Source organism: Macaca nemestrina, chromosome 3 (genome assembly GCF_043159975.1).
Source record: "Macaca nemestrina isolate mMacNem1 chromosome 3, mMacNem.hap1, whole genome shotgun sequence".
Lineage (NCBI taxonomy): Eukaryota > Metazoa > Chordata > Mammalia > Primates > Cercopithecidae > Macaca > Macaca nemestrina.
Genome location: NC_092127.1, coordinates 28,175,326 through 28,197,770, shown reverse-complemented (window position 1 = coordinate 28,197,770; position 22,445 = coordinate 28,175,326). Strand labels below are relative to the sequence as shown.

General features: G+C 32.3%; 1 protein-coding gene across 7 annotated transcripts in view; it reads right to left on the bottom strand.

Moving 5' to 3' along the window:
- The window catches only part of LOC105488649 (follistatin like 5), an 813,494-nt gene that overhangs the window by 111,784 nt on the left and 679,265 nt on the right, over positions 1-22,445 (bottom strand). For 5 of the 7 annotated variants that reach the window (XM_011752913.3, XM_011752909.3, XM_024795001.2 and 2 more), the window contains one exon: positions 7,929-7,955. The exons of the other annotated variants lie outside the window; for them this stretch is intronic. In XM_011752913.3, coding sequence (XP_011751215.2) covers positions 7,929-7,955 — 27 coding nt within the window. The remainder of the gene's footprint in view (positions 1-7,928; positions 7,956-22,445) is intronic. 7 annotated transcript variants of the gene reach the window in all.

Genomic DNA, 22,445 nt, shown 5'->3' with positions numbered 1-22,445 from the left:
TTCTTTAACTTCGCCAAAATACTGTTCGACAATTATGAATTTGAATGTGTTTGGGCCTGACAGCTACTTTAAAGTCCAGATTGTTTGTCATGTTTCTTGAAATATTTCCTTCCCTTACTGCTATGCATACTTTTATTAGTTTTTTTTTTACCGTATTCTACACAGAAAAGAGTCAGTGGGATTCCACTATAATTTGTTGCACTGGTGGAATTTGTGAGCTATATTTTGCACTAAATACCACTTAATCCATCTAAATCACTCTTTCAGGTTCTAGAGTATATTTTCTTGCTTTTTAAAATATGAATTACACATGAACATTTTTACAAAGCATAAACCACTTTTCAGGTTAAAAGTTACTGAAGAAATACAGATACTATTAGTTAAGATTTAGTTTTTTTATTTGACTCTTTTCAATGAGACTATAACTTCTTAGTGCTTATGAAACAGTAATGCCAACAAATTACTAAATACAACTAGATTAATTAAAATAGCAATTATAAAATAAATGCCTATATATTGGTAACTCAGCCTATGAAATAAAACTTTTCATAAGACTCATTCACAAGACTTGATATTTTGCCATTTACATTTTTGCAAGGCATTATTTTCTTCCTCATAAGTTTTATTTAGAATTTTTGCAGCAGAATTTATGATCTGAACATATGACCTGATATGTTTCTCTTTCAATTTGCTGCTTTGATATTGTGCACACATAAATTTATTAAGATTATCCTCAGCAAAGAGGAATATAAATGACCTGATGATGGAGATGTTGGAAACTGAAGACAAGTATGCACATTTTCATTTGGGACATTCATTAGCTTTATGTGTAAAAATAAAATAATATATTTGTATATATTTTTACTAACTACCAAATTTATATATATTATATTTTTGACAAGTGTAGGGATAAGAAAATAAGACAAAGAGAGATGAGAAATTTCATACTCTGCATTCAGACAGATCAGAGGCAAATCATAGCTCTAGCACTTGCGCTTTTACTGTGAGAATCTTAATTAGACTGTGTGATAATTCCCCATATCAAATTTAAAGATAATAATTATACTATGTCATGCAGCTGTTGTAAGCTTTCAATTAGGTAGAGAATGTAAAATATTTAGGAGAGTAACTCGCACACAGCAAGATTTCAAAGAAATGGTAACTTATTAATTTATTTATTTTTTGTGGATATCTATTCCTTATAACACTACTGAAAAAAGCAAATGGTGACATGGTATATAACCAGAATTTGATAACTATTCTCACTTCTCCTCAAACCCATGCTGTGGAATATAATGCTATTTAAATTTTCTATGATATAAAATGTTAAGTTCTGTTTTCCCAGAATCCTTGAGCCAGCTAGAAGATCAACTTTATTTTCTTGTGGAGCATTTCTTAAATTTGGCCCTTTTAGGGAGTCTGCCAAGCCCAAACCGTTTTCCTAATACTACTAAGATGTCATTCACAGTTTTTCTTGCATTATTATTTTTTTAAATGTAGGGTTTAGTTTTCAACAGGCTACATGAAGTATAATGTTATGTAAGATATCACAACAATTCAATGCAGGAGCAGATGCAAGAACCCAGCATCTTCTATTAAGTCAGAAAGTTAAAGGATTTGCAAAATGTAAACAATGTGTTACCTTTTAGCTTTTTGAAAACATAGCTTTAAAATGATAATATGCTATTTATGGCTCCATGTAATGGGTTTATTAGGGCTATTTTAACAAGTTAATAAATGCATATTTTAAATTTTTCTATTTGCATTTCTAATACTAAATATTAGTAGACAGAAATGCCCCCTCCCCCGCCAAACACAAAGGTCTCTAAGTTCTCAATATTTAAGTGTGTAAAGGGATCCTGAGTCTCAAACAGTCTGAGTAGTGGTGAACATTACTTCTGTCTTCATGAATGCATTGTGGTGAATTATATTACAGACATCAGTGACTTCAGTGAAAGATTCTACACTACTCTAGCCACAGTAAAGATCGGGAACATGTGCACTTTTTTTTTTTTTCCTATTTCAGGCTCTAGTGAAGGCAGACACAAACACTTTTTTTTTTTTTTTTTTTGGGCGGGGGTTGTTAATCTAACAGAGTATAGTGACTCCAGATGTTATCCATAATTTATTTGTTCCTTGAGAGCTTTCTTTCTGGTTTTTCTTTCTATACACAGAAAAGACATAAGCAAGAATTACTCCTGCAGTCTTACAAGACAGAAGTATTTCCCAGAGGATTTTCTAATCAATATTGTACCCTGAAATACATGAAATGGACTGAAAAAAAATGGATATACTGCACATTCCTATCTCGATCCTTTGGGAATGGGAACCACTCAAAAACAGTAGTGTATTGTGAAATATAGTTATACTACTTATTATATACAGTGGATATATACCATGTAATTTATTTCAGCAATACAATTTGATTAATTTCTGATTATTGGATGCATGTTTATGTGCATCATAAAAAAGATTTTATTGTGATGTTTTTCTTCCTCTGACTTAATTGTCATTAGTTTTGCATTCATGTTATAGTCCATGAGAAGTTGTAAGTATGATGTAGTGATTTGGTAGCCAATCAAAGGTGTTTCAATAAATTATGGTGTTACACAAAATCCTTCATTGGTGGATATTATCCTTTTTACTTTCAAGTGATCCTAAAGGTATGCATATTTTAAAATATAGAAGAAATCTCCCCTCTTTAGATAAAGAATATTCTTTAGGCAAGAATAGATTGTCTGCATTGCATTTCTCACTGAATAACTCAGCACGGATAGATTTTTGGTTCATGAAAGTTCTCATTCACTATATCCTGACTTTGGAGATAAAATTGTCTTTGTACACAGAGCAAAATCATATCATTGCACCACAATAAAGTCTTTATATTATGTTCAACTATAACAAAACTAGATTATCCTTTCATTTTTGCTAAAAAAATTTTTTGGGAGTGAGTGTGTCCAGCTCTTTTTTAGGCCCTGTTAATCCAGGAAGTGGGCACCATCTGACCACTATGTATATTGGCCAGAGTGATATTATATAAAACCAGTCCTTTTGAGTAAATATACAATCTCCTTAACTTCTAAAAGTGTACTGAAAAAAACTGAATGGACATCTTCATTATTAACTTCACACACTAATTAGCAGGGCAAATGTTATAATATAATAGAATATTTGTTTGCATTATAAATGGCATTGGTTGCAATCATACATAATTATATCAATGCACACCATGTGTATCACACATGCATGTATATAATTTAAGCCAATGTCATCATATGCCTGTATGTACATGTGCACATGTATAGATATCGCTGCTAATGGATACCTCTTGCAAGATCACATTTTTTATTTAAAAATTGTAAAATGATTTAGAAAGCTTAGATTGACTTAAGTTTTTAGCAGACAGGTTAGTGAAATGGCCAGTGGAAATAACAACTGATTGATTGTGATTTAATTTAACTGGCATCATGTACTAGCCATTAGAAAGCATAGTCTTCCCCTCCACCCAAACGCTATGACTAAATCTCATGTATTCAGAAGACTTATTCTGCAAAAAGTATTTTTCTTTTTATTTATTTTATATTATTACTTTTGTAGGCTCTGTTATTTTTGAGACAGGATATTGCTCTGTCACTCAATCTGGACAGTGGTGTGGGTGGCATAGAGGGCAGTGGAGTGATCACTGCAGCCTTAAGCTCCAGAGCTCAGGAGATCCTCCCACCTCAGTCTTCTGAGTAGCTGTGATTACAGGCATGAGCCATCAAGCCTGGCTAATCTTTTTTTTTTAATTTTTTGTAGAGACAGGTTTTTGCTATGTTGCCTAGGCTTTCTCAAACTCCTGGCCTCAAGCAATCTTCCCTCTTCGGCCTCCGAAATTGCTAGGATTAAAGGTATCAGCCACCACATCTTGACCTTTTTGATTTTAAATATTATTTCAGTATTATTTTGAGGTAGTAATTGTTTTATTTGTTTTAGTTCCACAGGTTTTTGTGGAACAGGTGGTATTTGGTTACATGAGTAAGTTCTTTAGTGGTGATTTGTGAGATTTTGGTGCACCCATCTCCCAAGCAGTATACACTGAACCCAGTTTGTAGTCTTCTATTTTTTTTCTGTAAAAAAATAGTTATACTAGAGGTTTTTGAACCACACTTAGTAGCCGTATATTCTTCTGTATTTCCCAACCTCCCTGGCAGTGTGGTAATGAAATTTTTTGTGGGTAATGAAATTTTTAAATAATTTTAGGCTGAAGAAGCTAAGCTGGCCTGTTTTTAAATCTGTTTTCCCCCAATTGGATGACACTGGAAACCTTGTATTACAGATTATGAAACTAATCATGAAGTGTAATGTAATGTATTAACTTTGGTGTACAATTTCACTCCATTTCTATTTGTATTTTTTTTGGTTCAGTGTTAGCCCAACTAAATAGTGATTTATTTTAAATGTTTCTATAACACATTTTTGTGTGAATAGATACATAAATATTTATAAAGAATAAAAAGGCAATTTTCTTGAATATGAAACTTTTTTTCTGCCTTTAAGTTATTCAAATATATGAAGCCGGTGTTTCCCAAAGTATGTTGTATTCTACTCAATATTGATCCTGGGGATATTCATCAAAGTAATTCATGTGCTAATAAATTTTTAAAATTCCATGTTATATACTGACTCATCCCAAACCTCTCTTTGGAGATTGAAACTGGCATATGTAAAATTTATTAAATCCTTCAATGAATCAAATAATTTAAATTAGTGTCATTCAGTGCCTATATGATCGAAAACATATATTATAAACTTAGACCTCATAACGTAAACTAATTACCCACAAAATAAACATTAGAAAATACTTTATTAAATTATATTTAATTATAAATATCATAAATATACTGAAAATGAAAACCGATCACACTGAATATTGTAATGTGTATGTAAAATACACATTAATGCATGTATATTTATATGTATTATATCTATTATTTAATATATAGTAAAACTACTTTTCGGTAAGAATGGTTCACGCTTGAACCTTCTAGATTGAAAGTTTCTTTAGAGCAGATATTAGATCTTATTCATCTATGAATTTCCAATGTTTTCAAAGTGTTTTAATTTAATATGCTCTTTAAAACATTTGTTAACAAGTAAGTGAGATATTTCCTCTATTAATATTGTCATTTTATACTCCTGTAAAACATAAAGATGAGTAGAAAAGCTGAAAGTGGAACCCAGAGATGTAGAGGACATTGCGTTCCAAGATTATATATTGACGAGATTGGTAAGACAATGCATATTAAATGCAGTTAAATTTATTTAGATTACAAACTCTTCACTAGATTCTGATGCTCATGTTTTAAAAAATAATTTTATAATTATTAATGTAAAAATAACATAGGTTTACCATTTATAGATGAGTTAGATGGCATTATGGGAGAAACGATCATTTCAACTCTTTCCATTATTGGCCCCAAACGACTTACATTCTATGGTTCTATAATTTGTTCTCTCTGAGATAGATTTTTCTTCGCTATGATAAAGAGGTAAATATATAAATATAAAACACTGCTAGAATGAAAATAAAAGTGTATCTCAGAAATATGTAGTTCATATTTGTTTTATTCTAAATTATAAAAATGGAGAGAATTTTCTTAGAATATTTAGTTACCTATAATTTTAATTATTTGTATGAGATATTTATACCCAATGATGGGGTTCCATGATTCCTCAAGCCAGTCTATTTTCTCTGGTCACCATTATTACTATTAGTACATGCATTCATTTTTATTGTAATGCCTTGACAATAATTGCGGCATTATAAAATAACTTACAGATGTCTATGAATCAAAATCAAATATGCTGTCTTCTTTGATCTATTTTTAAAATGCTTCCTATTACAAGAAACAAGTACTCTTATGATAACTGTATATAGAAAAAAAGACTTTAATAATTTACCCAGACACACACTTGTTTTATGTGACTTCAAGTATCTGCAAAATATACCATATATCTATTTTTGTCAAGCACATTTTATGTGTCAAATGAAACAGTGACTCATAAGAACATTATTCTTGATGGAGAATAATTACTGAGGGTATAAATTTCCAAAAACTAATAGAATACCTTTTTAGAGAGAAAATAATGTGGTTTTATATAATGAATTTCATCAAGATTTTAATTATTTTGGAAGCTTCTATTCTATACTTTTGAGGGTGGCCTGGAGTGTTGTTATTATGTATTAAAAATTACTACAAACTAATAATGTTCATGGTGGTTATCGAAGTTAATACATAAGAAAAAGTTGTTCCATATACTTTAAATTGATTTACATAGCACAGAATTGTGAGGTGAGTGCCAACTCTATTTCAAATATTGTATTGGAAGCATCTGACTCAGCAAGGTAAAATAACTCATCCAAATTTTCCCAGCAATTAACCATCAGAGCCAGATCTGTAGTATTTGGTCTCTGACTCGTTAGGTGTTATTCCTTCCATTACAATGATAAAATAAAATCAATTTTTAAAATGCTCAGAGAACTCTTGCCCAGAGGGAAGACAATATAATTAAATGTGTTTAATAGATATTATCACGCTTGTAATCCCAGCACTTTGGGAGGCTGAGGAGGGCAGATCACCTGAGGTCAGGAGTTCGTGACCAGCCTTGTCAACATGGTGAAACCCTGTCTCTACTAAAAACACAAAAATTAGCCAGGCATGGTGGCGGGCCCTGTAACCCCAGCTACTCGGGAGGCTAAGGCAGGAGAACTGCTTGAACCCTGGAGGCGGAGGTTGCAGTGAGCCGGGATCGCACCATTGAACTCCAGCCTGGGCAACAAGAGTGAAACTCCATCTCAAATAAATAAATATATAAATAAGTAAGTACTGATACGTCAAGACTACTTTCATTAACGACTGAATTATTATATTTAAAGTTGAAATATTTGAAGTGGAATAAAAATGGAGGGTATAGTTACACTGGAACTTCTTTAATAAACCCAGGTTTTAATGGAGCTCATGCAAAATATTTAAGGAACAACAAGTTCTAAGAGAGAAAAAAGAAAGTAAGTGGACTGCTTCATCCTTGAGTACAGAATTGAGATGGCTAAATTCCAGAATTACTTGAGGCTTTGAGACTGACTTTCACAGGGTACAGTGACTTGGGTTCCTACAGGAAGCTATAATCAGGGAAGAGAAATTTTGTCTAAGGTGGGTTGTGAAGACAATTTTTGGCCGTTGCTCACCAGGAGTGTAATGATGACTTTTAGACATTTTTCTCTTAATTTCATTTAACCACAATTGATGGACTATTTAAGTACCTGGGCAAACGCATTCTTCCCAGCCTTTGTGACTAGATGAAGAAAACCAATAACAATTGCAATAATATATGAAAATGGATACTGTTTATTGAGTGCTGATAATAACTAAAGAACTGATAACAACCCTACTGAGTATTAACAACTACTATACTCCTTTTTGTGATAAGAAGATTGTGCAGGGTAACTTGCCCTATTGTTTGTAAACTTGAGAGACTACATTTGAATCCAGGCCCTTCAAATGTAACCCAGATTTTAATATAATTTATTATATTCCCTTGATAAGGCACAGTTTTTATAAATATTCTTACTGTATGTTAATCAGAGTTTATTATGTAAATTATGTTTAACTGAGATTGTTTTTATTTCTTTGATGTAATTTTATACTCTTAAAGCATTTCAATATATCACAATGAAACTTTCTGGTTATGTATCAGTAATTAATCAAGCTGATGAGAAGTGATAAATGTGTAATGGTAGCAGGCTTACACAAGAATATTGAAATACCATCAACTGAAATATTGAATCAAAATAAAAAAGGTAATTAATGATACAAAAGATAATCAACAAATCTAATAATCATCAAGCAAAATTGTCACAACAACGTAAAAATAATTCAACTTAGTACCTTCTTCTCTCCATAATATGTTAGCTACTGCAGCATGTTGAAAGAAAAAGAAAAAGAAAAATGAGTAAAGAGAGCTTTTGCTATATAGTAATATAAATATTATTAAAGAGGTCAAAGTATCTATGATAGAATGTGTATATAAACATAGTGAAGTTAATTCAGTGAGCTACTTTAAATTAACAAAACAATAGCATGTTGGAATTAACTAATAATGCTTTGTACATTTTTTGATATACACAATTCTTATTTGGAATACAGATTTTGTTAATAAAGAACATTTTACTCTGCATTAAAAAAACAGGAAGCTTAAGTTAGTTTAATTGAAATGTATTTTTAGAGCAAGTTTTGGTAGTTAAAACTATTAGACTGACAGTTTAAGCTACTAATAGAAAAAGTTATACTCTTAAATCTTGCAATAATCACAATATATAATATTTTTACATAATATGAAATATTCCTGAACAAGAAGAGTTCTTGTAAATCCAAGATCTTGAACACCAAATTGGACTATTTTTAAGGAGTATATATTTTTACTGTTTTAAAACAGACAGAAATAGATCTAAGTATACTTTGCTTCTTTCAGTACATATTGAATTGTTCTTGAACAACAGGTTTTAAAAATATTACATAGCGACTTAATCAGTAAACAGCTAATATATTAAGATAGAAATTAAGAAAAAAATCCAATTGAAATTATTCTGAAGGAGATGCCTGCCTCTTTAATAATTCAAAGTTACAATAACACTATAAGTTCTTAAAGCAAAATCATAAAAGTGTAACTAATAGAAAATCCCATACACAGCAATTACTTCCAGCAGTTTGACCGTATTAAAACTTAATGACTTTTTTTTTTTTCAACTGAACCCACATGTGTACGTTTCAGAGCCAAGAATGAAGTCTCGCACTCCTCACTTAGGCTTAAGGCCCGAGTCATGCAGTTTTCAGCATCTGCTATATTTCTTTAAAAAAAATAATTATTAATGGTAAACATTTACAATTTTTAGTTTTTTAATTCCTTAATGGCATTTATTCAAACTTAAATACATGATGTGTGCATTCCTGTAGCACATTTTGTGCTGTTGTTCTTATGCCTGCAGTGCACTTTGAACAAATAAGAAAAAAGTATAACTTTCAATTATGAGATGAATAAGTTCTGAACATGCAATGTACAATGTGGGTGGTGATGGATGTGTTAATTGTGATAATCATTACATAATATATACATCATCTTTTCATCTTAAACACATTCAATCTTTGTCAACTAAATATGTTATAAAATGATGAAAGGACAAATCCTATTCTCAAGGAGAGGTTATAGACACAGGAGGAAAGAGAACCATGAAAATAGAAATAAACATGTAATAAATGAGGGGGAAGAAGCAAATTTCAAATTCAGCAAATGTAGACAAGACAGAATGATCATCTATGAAAAGAGGTTGGATACTGGAGGGACAGCTTCATTGGGATGCGGATGCACAAGAAATGTAATATTACCAAAGCTTTCAAGAGTGCTGTGTGGGGGAGGGGGCTAGAGAGGTTATTCCACACATGACGAAAAGAAAATATGTTCAAGGTATATCAACCAGAAACATCAGAACATATTGAGAGAACGTGTCAAATAATTTGGTATATTTGGCGTGTAAGACTGGTTTAAAAAGATAAAGCTGGATAATTTATTCATGATAAAATCAAGTAAGTCTGCACACACAATGCAAAAGAAATGGACTTTTTTGTAGTTTTAGGAAAGGTTGAACTATGATTAGTCTTATACATCTTTCTCTGGCCTATAAAAAAACAACAAAGCATGTATTTCCTTATTCTCCCTCCACTCACTTAGTACCAATTGAGTACCTAGCATGTGTTAGATGCATTCAGCACTACCATACACAGGTTAGAACAGGCAATCTCTGTGCCCATAGAGCCTATATTCTAATCGGGCAGACAAAAAGTAATCAAATGATGACAGAAAAAAATTCAAAGTTATGAATTTAGTGTGTTATAGAAGAGAAAAACATAGTAATGTGAATGCATTTGTTGGGTGGATTAGACATTGTTAAACAGGGCGAACTTCTCTAATTATGATCAAGGTGAAGTCTAAGAAATAAGTAAGAATAAACTAAGTGAAGGGTATGATTCAATTTCCAGATAGAAAAAAAAGCATGTGAAAAATTCTAGTGGCATATCAAAGCATCATTATTTTAAAGGAGTAAGGACATTAGAACTAAGGACAGAGACATTTTTAAGATTGGCAGTCATTTAGGAATAAATACCAAAAAATACAGACTTTGTAATACTAATATCAGATAAGATAAAATTCAAGGCCCTACATACTGAATTTAAAATTACATAAGCTGAAACATAGTATGAAAATAGGAGACAGAAACTGTTAAGGTTGGATGTAAAATAAATAAATCCACAATCACGCTGTTTCTTTAACATATCACTCTCAGTATTTGAAAAATGAAGAAAAATAAAGACAAAGTTTCAAAAATACAATTATCAAGATTGAATTATGGTATTTACAATGATTGTTTTACTACACAAACAGAAAGCATTTGCCAGTTTTATTGACAGATCTACAAGGGTGGCCACAAAGGAAACCACAAAACAAAAAGCCTGGCTCTACTCTGCAAATATGTTCCAGTAAGCAGAGATTGTTTCTGCATTTTCAGACAACAAAGTAAACATGCAAATATACAAATCTTCAAACCCACAAAATTCATCAATAAATTGAATATTTTTAAAAACCAAATATAACCACAATTTATATAAAACATAACAAAAAAAGAAAATTAACGATGTGGGCCCAAAGAGTGTTAGAAAAAGGATAATGCATGGACTGAACTGAAGCACTACTGACCAAACAAGACAGACAGACAGAGAGAGAGAGACAGGAAGAGGAGGAGGAGGAGAAAGAGGGCCTTTTGATGGGTCGGGGGGAGTAGGGAGAGGGTCAGGAAAAATAACTAATGGGTATTTGGCTTAATACCAGGGTGATTCCTCAAAGACCTAAAAAAAAGAAAAACTGTTTGACACTGCAATCCCATTACTGAGTATATACCCAAATGTATATAAATGTATATAAATCATTCCATTATAAAGACACATGCACACATAATATTCATTGCAGCACTATTCGCAATAGCAAAGATATGGAATCAACCTAAATGCCCATCAATGGTAGACTGGGTAAAGAAAATGTGGAATATGTATACCATGGAATACTATGCAGCCATCAAAAATAATGGAATCATGTCCTTTGCAGGAACTTGAATGGAGCTGGAGGCCATTATCCTTAGCAAACTAATGCAGGAACAGAAAAAGAAATACCACATGTTCTCACTTATAAGTGGGAGTTAAATGGTGAGAACACATGGAGACATAAAAGAGAACACACTGAGGCCTACTGGAGTATGGTGGATAGGAGGAGGGAGAATATAAAGAAAAGTAACTCATGGGCACTAGATTAATACCTGGATGATGAAGTAATCTGTACAACAAACCCGCATGACACACATTTACCTATGTAACAAATCTGAATATGTACCCCTGAACTTAAAATTTTAACAAAAAGAGATTAATTTAATACATCATATTAGTTTGTCAGTTAAGGACTGTCAATATAATTTAACCAAATAAAAATTCAATCTGATAAAATACATAGCATATTACTAAGTATAATATAAATTCTCTTAGTAAACTAATGAACTAAGAATAGAGTTTTTTTTATTAATTTAAATAACAAATTTAAATTAATAAATAAATTAATAAAAAACTAACATATGCCAGAATAATAAATAAGTGATCATCAATGGATGATTGGATAAAGAATGTATGACACACACACACACACACACACACACACACACACACCATGGAATACTACTCAGTCATAAAAGGAAATGAAATCTTGTCTTTTGCAGTAACATGGATGGAACCACAGGCCAGTATCCTAAATGAAATAACCCAGAAACAGAAATTCAAATATTGAATATTCTCACTTACAAGTGAGAGCTAGAAAATGAGTACACATGGACATAAAAAATAAATAATAGACATTAGTGGTAGGGTTGGAAATGGGCAAGGAATAAAAGGTGACATATTGGGTACAATGTTTACTATTCAGGTTACAATTACACTAAAAGTCTAGACTTCACCACTAGGCAATAGATCCATGTAACAAAACTGCACTTGTACTCCCTAAATCTTTAAAAGTTAATTTTTAAAAATAGATAAATTACTAAATGGAGAATCAAAATATTGAATTATGATTATTTAAAATGAATTTTTCATGGGTTGAGCAATTCATTAATCTAAGAAACAAATATAAATTGTATAGATAGTATAAATAGAAGACAATCAAAATTTGAAGTCAAAATGAGTCACAAAAGATTAAAGTAAAAGTACAAATGAAGTTCATAAGATCTATTATTTAGCAAGATACAAGATAAATATCCAATTTCTATATTTTTCTTTGTAAGAATAAGACGCAAAATAAAATTTTGTTTACAATAGCTTAAAAGCATAATATATTGATGGTTTACTAGAATATAGAAATTGTAGAAAATTAAATGTAACAGCCACTAAAAATAAGCTAGATGGGAATATAAACTATTCCTAGATGGAGGTAACAAATACTGTGTAGATAAAATGTATTCTGCAATTAGTTAACTTAAAAATCATATATATTGTTATTGTCTTTTTAAAACATATTCCATTTTATATACAAAGTTAGCACGTGTATTAAATTTAAAAATACCTCAAATTTAATTGCCCTGGTATAATAATACATTCTCTCTTTGTTTGCTTGGGAGTTGGTTGTTTTTTGCCCAGGCTGGAGTGGAATGGTGAGATCTCAGCTCACTGCCATCTCCACGCACTGGGTTCAAGAGATTCTCCTATCTCAGCCTCTCGAATAGCTGGGATTACAGGCTCCCGCCACCACATCCAGCTTTTTTTTCTTTTTCTTTTTCTTTTTTTTTTTTTTTTTGTATTTTTAGTAGAGATGGGATTTCACCATGTTGTTCAGGCTGGTCTCAAACTCCTGACCTGAGGTTATCCACCCACCTTGGCCTCCCAGAGTGCTAGGATTACAAGCATATAATGCATTTTTTCATGTCTTTTCATTATTTTTCTGATTTTCATATAAATGCCTACATATATGGAAATGTATCTGATAAAATATATAAATATATGATATATAAATATAATTTTCCATGCCTTTTATTCATTTGTTATAACATGCCTAATCCAGCCTTTATACATGGTTTTAAATAGTTTCATCATATGAATTTCTGCTTTTTAAACATATTATGATTTACTTCTTTATTAATTCTAACCTAGTACCAATATCAGAGGCTAGCATAAGTAATAGAAGCTCAATAAATATCATTGACATTTATCAGTCATACAGGGGTGTGTGTGTGTGTGTGTGTGTGCGCGCGCACACGCGTGTGTGTGTGTATGTGATTACTGTGATGACCATCCCGCTAAGTAGTTATTTCCAGTAGTACATGTCCCTGCAAGTGGTATGAGAACCTTTAAAACATTTGATATACGTCAGGTTGATTTCCAAAAGATTGTTACCAGCATCACTAGCAATCTGTGAAGTTATTCATTTCGAACACTTCAGGTGAACTATTATTGTATGCATGTGTGTGTGTGCATGACCGTGTGAACAAGTTTACTAAATGTGAATATATATATGTGTTATATATATAAATTAAAATCATAATGTATTATATATTACATTTGTAAATATATATTAGTTTGGTTATCAGTGATATTGAATATATTTGGAAATATTTGGAGAAAACTTTTACCTTCTGCTTATCTCCTCAGCTCCTTGTTTCTATTAGGGTGTTGCCATACATACATTTTACATTTTTAACAGCTGCTTATATATTGGAATGGCTTTGTTTCACCACATTAATTTATCCTTTAGACAATAAAAACAGCTACATATAATAAATTCAGGCTTAAATATGCCACTACTGTGATATATATATGTGTGTGAATTTATTATATGTAAATATATATATTTACATATTTTTATCTATGTCCTTAGTATGTGTGTGTATTTATACACACACAAAGTATATATGTATAGTGAATTTATTATATGTAATTTATTATATATATTTACACATATATAAATATATTTACATATAATAAATTATATATACTTACATATAATAAATTATATATACACACACTAAGTATATATGTATAGTGAATTTATTATATGTAAATATATACATACATACACACGCACACACACACACTCTTACACTTGTTTTTTTCCTCAATGTCCTTAGGATAGCACATAGGGGCTTCCATGATATGTCCTTGTCATCTTCAATTCACATTCCAAACATCAAGACTTTTTGAATCTCTTTATTTTAAGGGATATCCTTACCAGAAATCTCCACCTAGTTTTCTCTCCAGTCACCTTTTAAGGCCCACGCTCTGTTGCCCAGGCTGGAGTATAGTGGCGTGATTTCTGCTCAATGCAACCTCCACTTTCCAGGTTCAAGTGATTCTTGTGCCTTAGCCTCTTGAGTAGCTGGGATTACAGGTGTGTGCCACCACACCTGGCTAATTTTTATATTTTTCATAGAGATGGGGCTTCACCATGTTGGCCAGACTGGTCTCGAACTCTTGACCTCAGGTAATCTGCCTGCCTCAGCTTCCCAAATTGTTGGGATTACAGGCATGAGCTACCATGCCTGGCCGACCCAGCTTAGTTTTTACACTATAGTTAGTTTGTCTGGAACCAAGACTTTGGACTAAAGAACCTTTCCTTTCACATATGGAGCTCTGTGAAACAACTAATGTACTCAATATACAATAAAAATTATCTGCTTTGGTATCTTTTATTCATAATTGAACAATAAAACCGTCAAAGTTATAAACCACTTAATTTAATATGTATTCACTACATAACTGAAATGTAAAGTTTTTTTTGAAGATAATATACACCTTATAATGAAAATGTGGCTCAGTGGAATAGATGGCTGACAGGAGTGACTGAAATCTTTATTAGTGCTTTTTAGCAAATTGCCTTATTTTCTATGTTAGAATCTTACACTTACTTTCAAAGTGATAGATCTCATATTAAATATGCTTTCACTGTAAAGAAATGTATGTGGAGAGCTGAATGATGTTATATAAGCAACAGCAATAAGGTAGTTACCTACATAACGGCATGCTGTACTATGCAGAGCTACTTTTCTTGGCTATTCATGTGCAAATCATCTGAATTTTATATTAAATATATATATATATATATATTTTTTTTTTGCTTGTGCTTCTCCTTGTCTGAAAGTTTCAGGTTTTCACCATTGCAAATCATTTTTTTATAAAGTGAATTTATATAATGATAACATTTAAAGTAGACGTTTTATTGACTGCTTTCTTTTTGGATTTAAGAAACTGACTTAACTTCAGCAGGCAAATAAAAAAGGGCAACCTTTAAAGAAAAATTTGGATAAAATGTAATCTGTAAAAAACGTATGGATACTGCTATGGTAGTTGAAATTTCTTTGAATATACATATGGAGAATGAACTAAGACATTTAAACTATGCTATTTTTAGGCTAGAAACATTTGATATGTCAAGTACATTGCCTGTCATATGCCAAATTCAAAGCCACTTTCAAATGAACCTGTCATTCTTTGGAAATTAATTGAAGATGGTTGCCCCCTGCGACCACACAGGGTTTTAACCTAATGTCTTAACATAAGCTGATTAGGCTGTAGTGCCTGGCTTGCATTAGGGTATGCAATACAGAAATTAGCCAGAAAACTGTGGCCTTAATTTTGAAAAAGTGATGAGATGCGATAATCAGATTTTTGGGGGAGGTAACTGGAATCAAGAAATGACACCTGAAAAGCAGAGATCAGAGGGAACAGGAGCATTAAGAATGCATAGCAACAGGCACGATAGCGTGGTATAGTCAGGACTATGGTAACTTGTGACTCAAGAAGGTATGACACGGAAGAAGAGTCCACGCAACCCAGGAGAGAGGCAAGAAAAGTCAGAAGCTGTCTACGTAATGCAGGTTTCCGTGTTCTGAATGTGGATGCATCTCTGACTGCTTCACATTGCCAGTTTCAAGTTCACCTCAGTTTTCAAATAATCCATTACTCAATCAAACAATATGAGTCTACTCCTGACAATCAAATTAGTCTCATTGAATCCACGACAAGGTAAGAATTGTTGTTAGGTCAAAAGACTAAAGCCACCACAGAAATAAACAAATAAAAACAGCATCCATCTTTCCTTCCTTCCAATGACAAACCAAGCAAACAGAAAGTATGCAGTGGTTACATCATAGTATGTAACAAATTGTCTCAAACTTAGTGGCTTAAAACAACAATAAACATTTATGGTCTTCGCAAATATAGCTTGGCTGGGAGGGTTCTTGCTCAGTGTATTTCATGAGGTTACATTCATCTGAAGGCTTGTCTTCGGCTGGAAGATCCACTTCTTAGGGGCTCATTTATGTGACTGGCAATTTGGTGCTGGTGGTTAGCAGGAGGCCTCAGTTTTTTACTCCCTGGGCTTCTGCCCAAGGCTGCTTAAGTGTCCTCACATTCTGTCAATGGGTTTCTCCCAGAATGTGTGATTCAAAACATTGAGGCAGAGGCCATCATGCCCTTTATAACCTGGTGTCAGAAGAAAGTCACCTTCACCTCCATCCTGCTTTATGTATGATAGAGACATTTACTGTTTCAATGTGGGAAGAGATTGCGAGGGTGTGTATTGCAGGAGATGATGGTAACTAGTTAATCTTGGACACCATAGTCTTAGAGTAAGAAATTGCTAATAAGAAAACATAACCTTCAAAACAACTTTTCTAGCTAACATCTTGCTAGCCAGATTGGCAACACCTAAGCTTCTCATTATATATACATACTAAGCCTACCACTGTCAGAAAGTGACTTGATTTTGATCATTATTCACACAAATGAGTGTGTTTTTTTACATAATAAATGATAAACAGTGACATAATAAAAGAACAGTGGGTAATTAGCTGCGGAAAAATAGGGAAGAAATGTTGCCTTCTGACTCACTCATACTGTATCATTTTAAGTTTGTGGCCAGCAAAGTAACTTCCGTTTTTGGTTTAACTTCTTCATTTAGAAAATATACCATAGGGATAAGACAATTTAAAAATGAAAAGATTATAATATATATTAAGTGCCTGGCACATAATCAGTTGTTCAATAGATGTTGGTTATGCAGCCATATATATCCTAGGTGGAACTCAAGATGATCATACATGTAAAGCTAAATTAATAGAAAAGTATCCAAAATAAAACATTGCAAAAAATGTACACCTTAACCTTTAGTTAGGGCTATATGAGAACTCTCCTTATCATTGCAGAGAACAGAATCATTAGAGAAGTAGAAGGCTGCTTAGATATTAATTAGCATATGCTCAAGAAAAAAATTAAGATGGTAAAGGTTTAAAGCTTTCTTTAAAGTTGCTGTAATATACCACAAAAATTTTTTAAAGGACATTATTTCAAATAATTGTATTCCTACTACATATTCTGAGCTCCTCACTGTTTAATATTTATTTAAGTGTATTTGAATATATAATATATATAGGTTAACATATAAATATAATTGTATTTATAATATAAAATAAAATAGCCCATATTTGAAGGAAATTGACTACTTTAAAACAATATTTATTATCAGGATAAAAATTGCTAGATATTTTGTGAGGGAAATTATAAATTATAACAAAAAACATCAAAGATATTGTATATGCTGCTATGTAGGTATTCTGGGTAAATACATAGTTTATAATTCAACTAAATTGGCTTATCTTTGAAGACATATAGGAGTAAAGACATCCTATACTCTACCATACCAACTAATTATATGTGCTTGGAACAAAGGAAAAACTAACCTAGAACTGAAGTTTTCTTTAAAGTACTTAAAATATATCTTAGTTCTTGAACAAGTTTGTGATAGGGAACCCAGACATCTGCATTATGCAGTAAGAATTTTGATATCAAAAATTGAAGAATTACAGAACAATAATTTCTTTCATAAACAAAGTTTAAACATGGCAGAATTTAGGATCTTGAATTAAAATGTATCCTGGTGATCCCAAGAAGATGGATTAATTGTAGAATTAATTTGCTATTTTATTTATTTGTTAAGTCATCCTGTTGAATCAGAGTATTTGGCACTGGCCAACTCATCTTCAGCCTGGGGTGTCTCTAAATCTTTTATCCTTGGGTATTTTTTCCTTCTCTGTGATTTAATTTTGAAAGTAGCACTTACTCAAAAAAACATTAATCTCCTTGTTTTACTTGCATTAGTAGGGAGGGAATGGCAGCTTCTGCTTAAAATTACCCAATAAGCTCTAGATGTTTTGATCCCAACTCTTCAGTGTTACCACTTACAGTATCTGTTCCCCTAAAAAATTTGATGGATAGGCTTGTAGTTAGTATAATTTACCTATCTTGCTAGATGAATTAAGTGAAACTCATGGTGATTTGAATATTACAAATCAGTTCAATATTTTTAAAGACAGAGGAAAATATTGAAATTATAAAAATGTCTCAAGTCATCCACAATGTTTTTTTTTTCCTGTAATTACTCACGTGCATCTTATATTAATATTAATACATTAAATCCTCTGGTCATAATGCTACCTGATTTGAAATCTCTATTCTGTCACAAGCCTTAAGTCTTCTTCATATTCTTAAGTGCCTGTAAACCAGTTTGAGAATCACAATTTTTCTCTTTAGTTTAGAAGGAAAAATTAAAGCATAGAAAAGTAACATCAATATCTAAGCCTGGACAAAGAAAAACAGGTTATGAATTTGGAGGTAGTGCCAACATTATTTTATCATTTCTTGTCTTCTTTTTTGAAACATTATTGCTCCTGCTAAGGGCTGTCTCACTAACTCAAATTGTTACAATGGAAAAACAAATACTGGAATATGACAAATATGCTTGTTCTCCCCTAGTCCTACCTTCCCTCTCTCTCCTCTTCATTTCAGTCCCCACCCCCATACAATAAGGTTACTATATTAATAAGACAGAGCGATGCCAGCTGTTCTTCCTTCCATTGTCAACACTGAAACAAGGGCAGAACAAGCAACAGATAGCAGCTGCAGTTATTGGCACAGAGAAAAAGAGAATGGGGTCAAAGATGCTCAGCAGAGAAATGACAGAGATAGCAAGAAAATTAGGCCAAGTAGCAGCAGTGTAGCCAACTGTGGCTGTGATAAGAATGAACGTAGGCACTGAAATGTGAGAGCATTTCCAGCTGACACCTTCTGATATCACAGAGACTCCACACACATGTAAACTTTAATTACTGCTCACTCTTGAAAATAAAATGTGGTCAAGAAAGACTTTGATAATAGGATATAAAAAGGCTTTTCCTCCTGTATTATGTAATGTTGATTAAGTATATATATTTACTAATAAAATATATATTTTACTAATAAAAATATATTTTGCTTGTATATATAACTAATAAAATATATATTGTATATATATATAATTTTTTTACTAACATTTCCTTGAAACATATCTTTCCCACACTTACTATACAAGACAAACAGCAAAGAAAAATTATCAGATTAAAAAAAACTATAGATATTAGGCTCTTGGAGAATCTTTCAAACTTGAGGATGAAATGTTTCATGTGAATGTGACATTGTAAAATAATACCTAGATACAAGAATAAACAGTCAAGCGGTTGATTGCCATAGTGCTAATAAAAGTATAAATGATTCCTAAAATATTTGAAGTTTAAAATATTTTTACATTAAATACAAACATAAAATATCTCATTTATTATGTTTTCTAAAATAGTCCTATATCTAGAATATTGTGCTATTATTTTTACCCATTTGAATATGTTTTATCCACTATTTAATACACTTGAGAAAATTTTAAAGCTAATAATCATCGACCTGGAATAATAACAATAATGATAACTAGAAGAAACATTTATGGAGCCCTCATTTTGTGCTAGACATTGCCAAGTATTTTAGAACATTGGATCTACTAAAATTTCACTTGTATAAATGTCTCTAATCAAGTTAATTTCTAAAATAGCTTAATATACAAAAGCAAAATAAAGCAAGCACGTGTTAAAAAGTATAAGAGAGTAATCAAACACTGTATAGTAAGATAATAATGTTCTAAAAGTAAATTGACAAGCAGAACATCTACTTTTTTTAAGTACTACATGAAATATTTTCGGGTCAGGCTCTGTAGCCAAAATTGTCTTTCTGGCCAAATCTGTACCAATCTTATGTATATATAGGCAGGAAGGAAAGGATGCTCAGTGAACCACAAAGGCATGAAAAACGGACAGCAGATTATCTTCTATCTATTATAATAAGTTCTTTCCAGTGTCAGTTTTGCTCCAATTTAATGCTTATAATTTAATAGGCATAAGAGGCCTAAGGCATAATTTAGTCTTTATTTTGATATAATCATATACTATGAAAAATAAGATTTTGTGAATGCACTGCTTTTATTCCTGGAAGTTCACATAGGCTGATAAGCCAGGTAACACTATCTTTTAGGAAATTCTATTGTGCAAAATAATATTCAACAGATGGATAAAGGAAGATAATTGAAAACCCATATTAACTGAATTCCAGCAGCATGGTGTAATGAGTTTCCACAATACATATTTCCCCTTAAGATTAAATAGTAAACTACAAGACAATTTGTCTTATAAACTTTCCTGGGAATTGAAATTTGAATTAAGCCTACCTTGGTAATAAATAAAATACTCAAATGCTTACTATATGTAAAAAATAAAATCCAGCATAAAAATGCTTATTGTAGTATCTCCAGGATAAAAACTAAATAATGAATATGTAGAAAATAACTTTTACCTTTGAAGGGTAAACCGAAAATAAAATTCGAAGGTCCCCAACCATCTGAATGGACTTCCTCCTCAGCCAGGACTCTTAAAATTTAACCTGAGAGGCTGTTTCAGGCCATGATGGGAGATGGGGATGGAACATGCCTCATTATAACCCTCTGACATTAATGTCAACACAGACTTTAAGTCTGGTAAGAAAAATTTTACATCCTATTCTTTCTGAAGCTTGTTAGCTAAAAGCTTCATCTGCATAGTAAAACTTTGGTCTCTAAAACGTCTTATCGCAACCAAGACAGTCCTTTCTATTGATCCCAGGTCTTTAGACAAACTCAACCAACAACCAGAAAATGTTTAAATTTACCTATATAGCCTGGTAACCAACCCCCCTCACCCTGACTTTGAATTGTCCTGCCTTTCTAGAGCAAATCAATGTATTTCTTGAACGTGTTTGATTGATGTCTCACGCCTCCCCAGAATGTATAAAACCTAGCTGTACCCTGACCACCCGGGGAACATGTTCTCTTGACCTCCTGAGGGCTGTGTCACGGCCATGGTCACTCATATTTAGATCAGAATAAATCTCTACAAATATTTTACAGAGTTTGACTCTTTTCACTGACAGAGAAATATAGCTTGTATATGTTTTCTAATTTGGCTGTTTTTCGTTCATACACTTCAATGTCTTTCTTAATCAGATTGTACATCACAATACATTCTCGTCTAGTACTGTAAATATTTTTATAATCATATGTTACACAAAGTTAACCAAACCCATCATGTATTAATATTTCCTGGCCCGAACGTGGTGGCTCAAACCTGTAATCCCAGCACTTTGGGAGGCCAAGATGGGTGGATCATGAGGTCAGGAGATCGAGACCATCCTAGCTAACATGGTGAAACTCCGTCTCTGCCAAAAATACAAAAATTAGCCGGAGGTGGTGGCAGGCAGACGCCTGTAATACCAGCTACTAGGGAGGCTGAGGCAGGAGAATCGCTTGAACTTGGAAGGGGGAGGTTGCCGTAAGCCGAGATCACGCCACTGCACTCTAGCCTGGGCAACAGAACGAGACTCTGTCTCAAAAAAAGAAAAAAAAAAAAATGTCCTGGATGTTTCCTAGGCTTGATATTCTCTTAAATCTCCAGCTATGGAAGTGTCACTACAACCATCAAAGATCAGCTCAATGTTCATTACCTCAATAGAGACGACTTGTTTCTGTGTCTGCAGTCTCATCTCGCCTCGCTTATGTGCATATAACAGCAATTATTTTATTCTACTATGTATTATTGTTGCCCTTCACTACTACCTGCACTCAACTTCCTTTCTGAAAGAAGGACTTCAAGAATTTCTGAAAATAGAGAATTGATGTATTCAGTGTTGACCACATGCTAGCCACCTGTTTCTTTGTTCCTCAAGAAATACTGAAAAGGTGAAAGCATAAATGAACAAACCCATTGTTCTCTGTGGAATTTTTATTCTCCTAACCATAAAAGCTCTTAGTCACCTTCCAAACGATGTAAATTACTCTCTTCTAATGTACAATTAAGAAATAGTTAAGTCAAGGGTAATACTCCCTTGGTATTCACTTACTTTGTAAGGTAACTAGCTTTACACACATTTGAATTACAGAAGTCA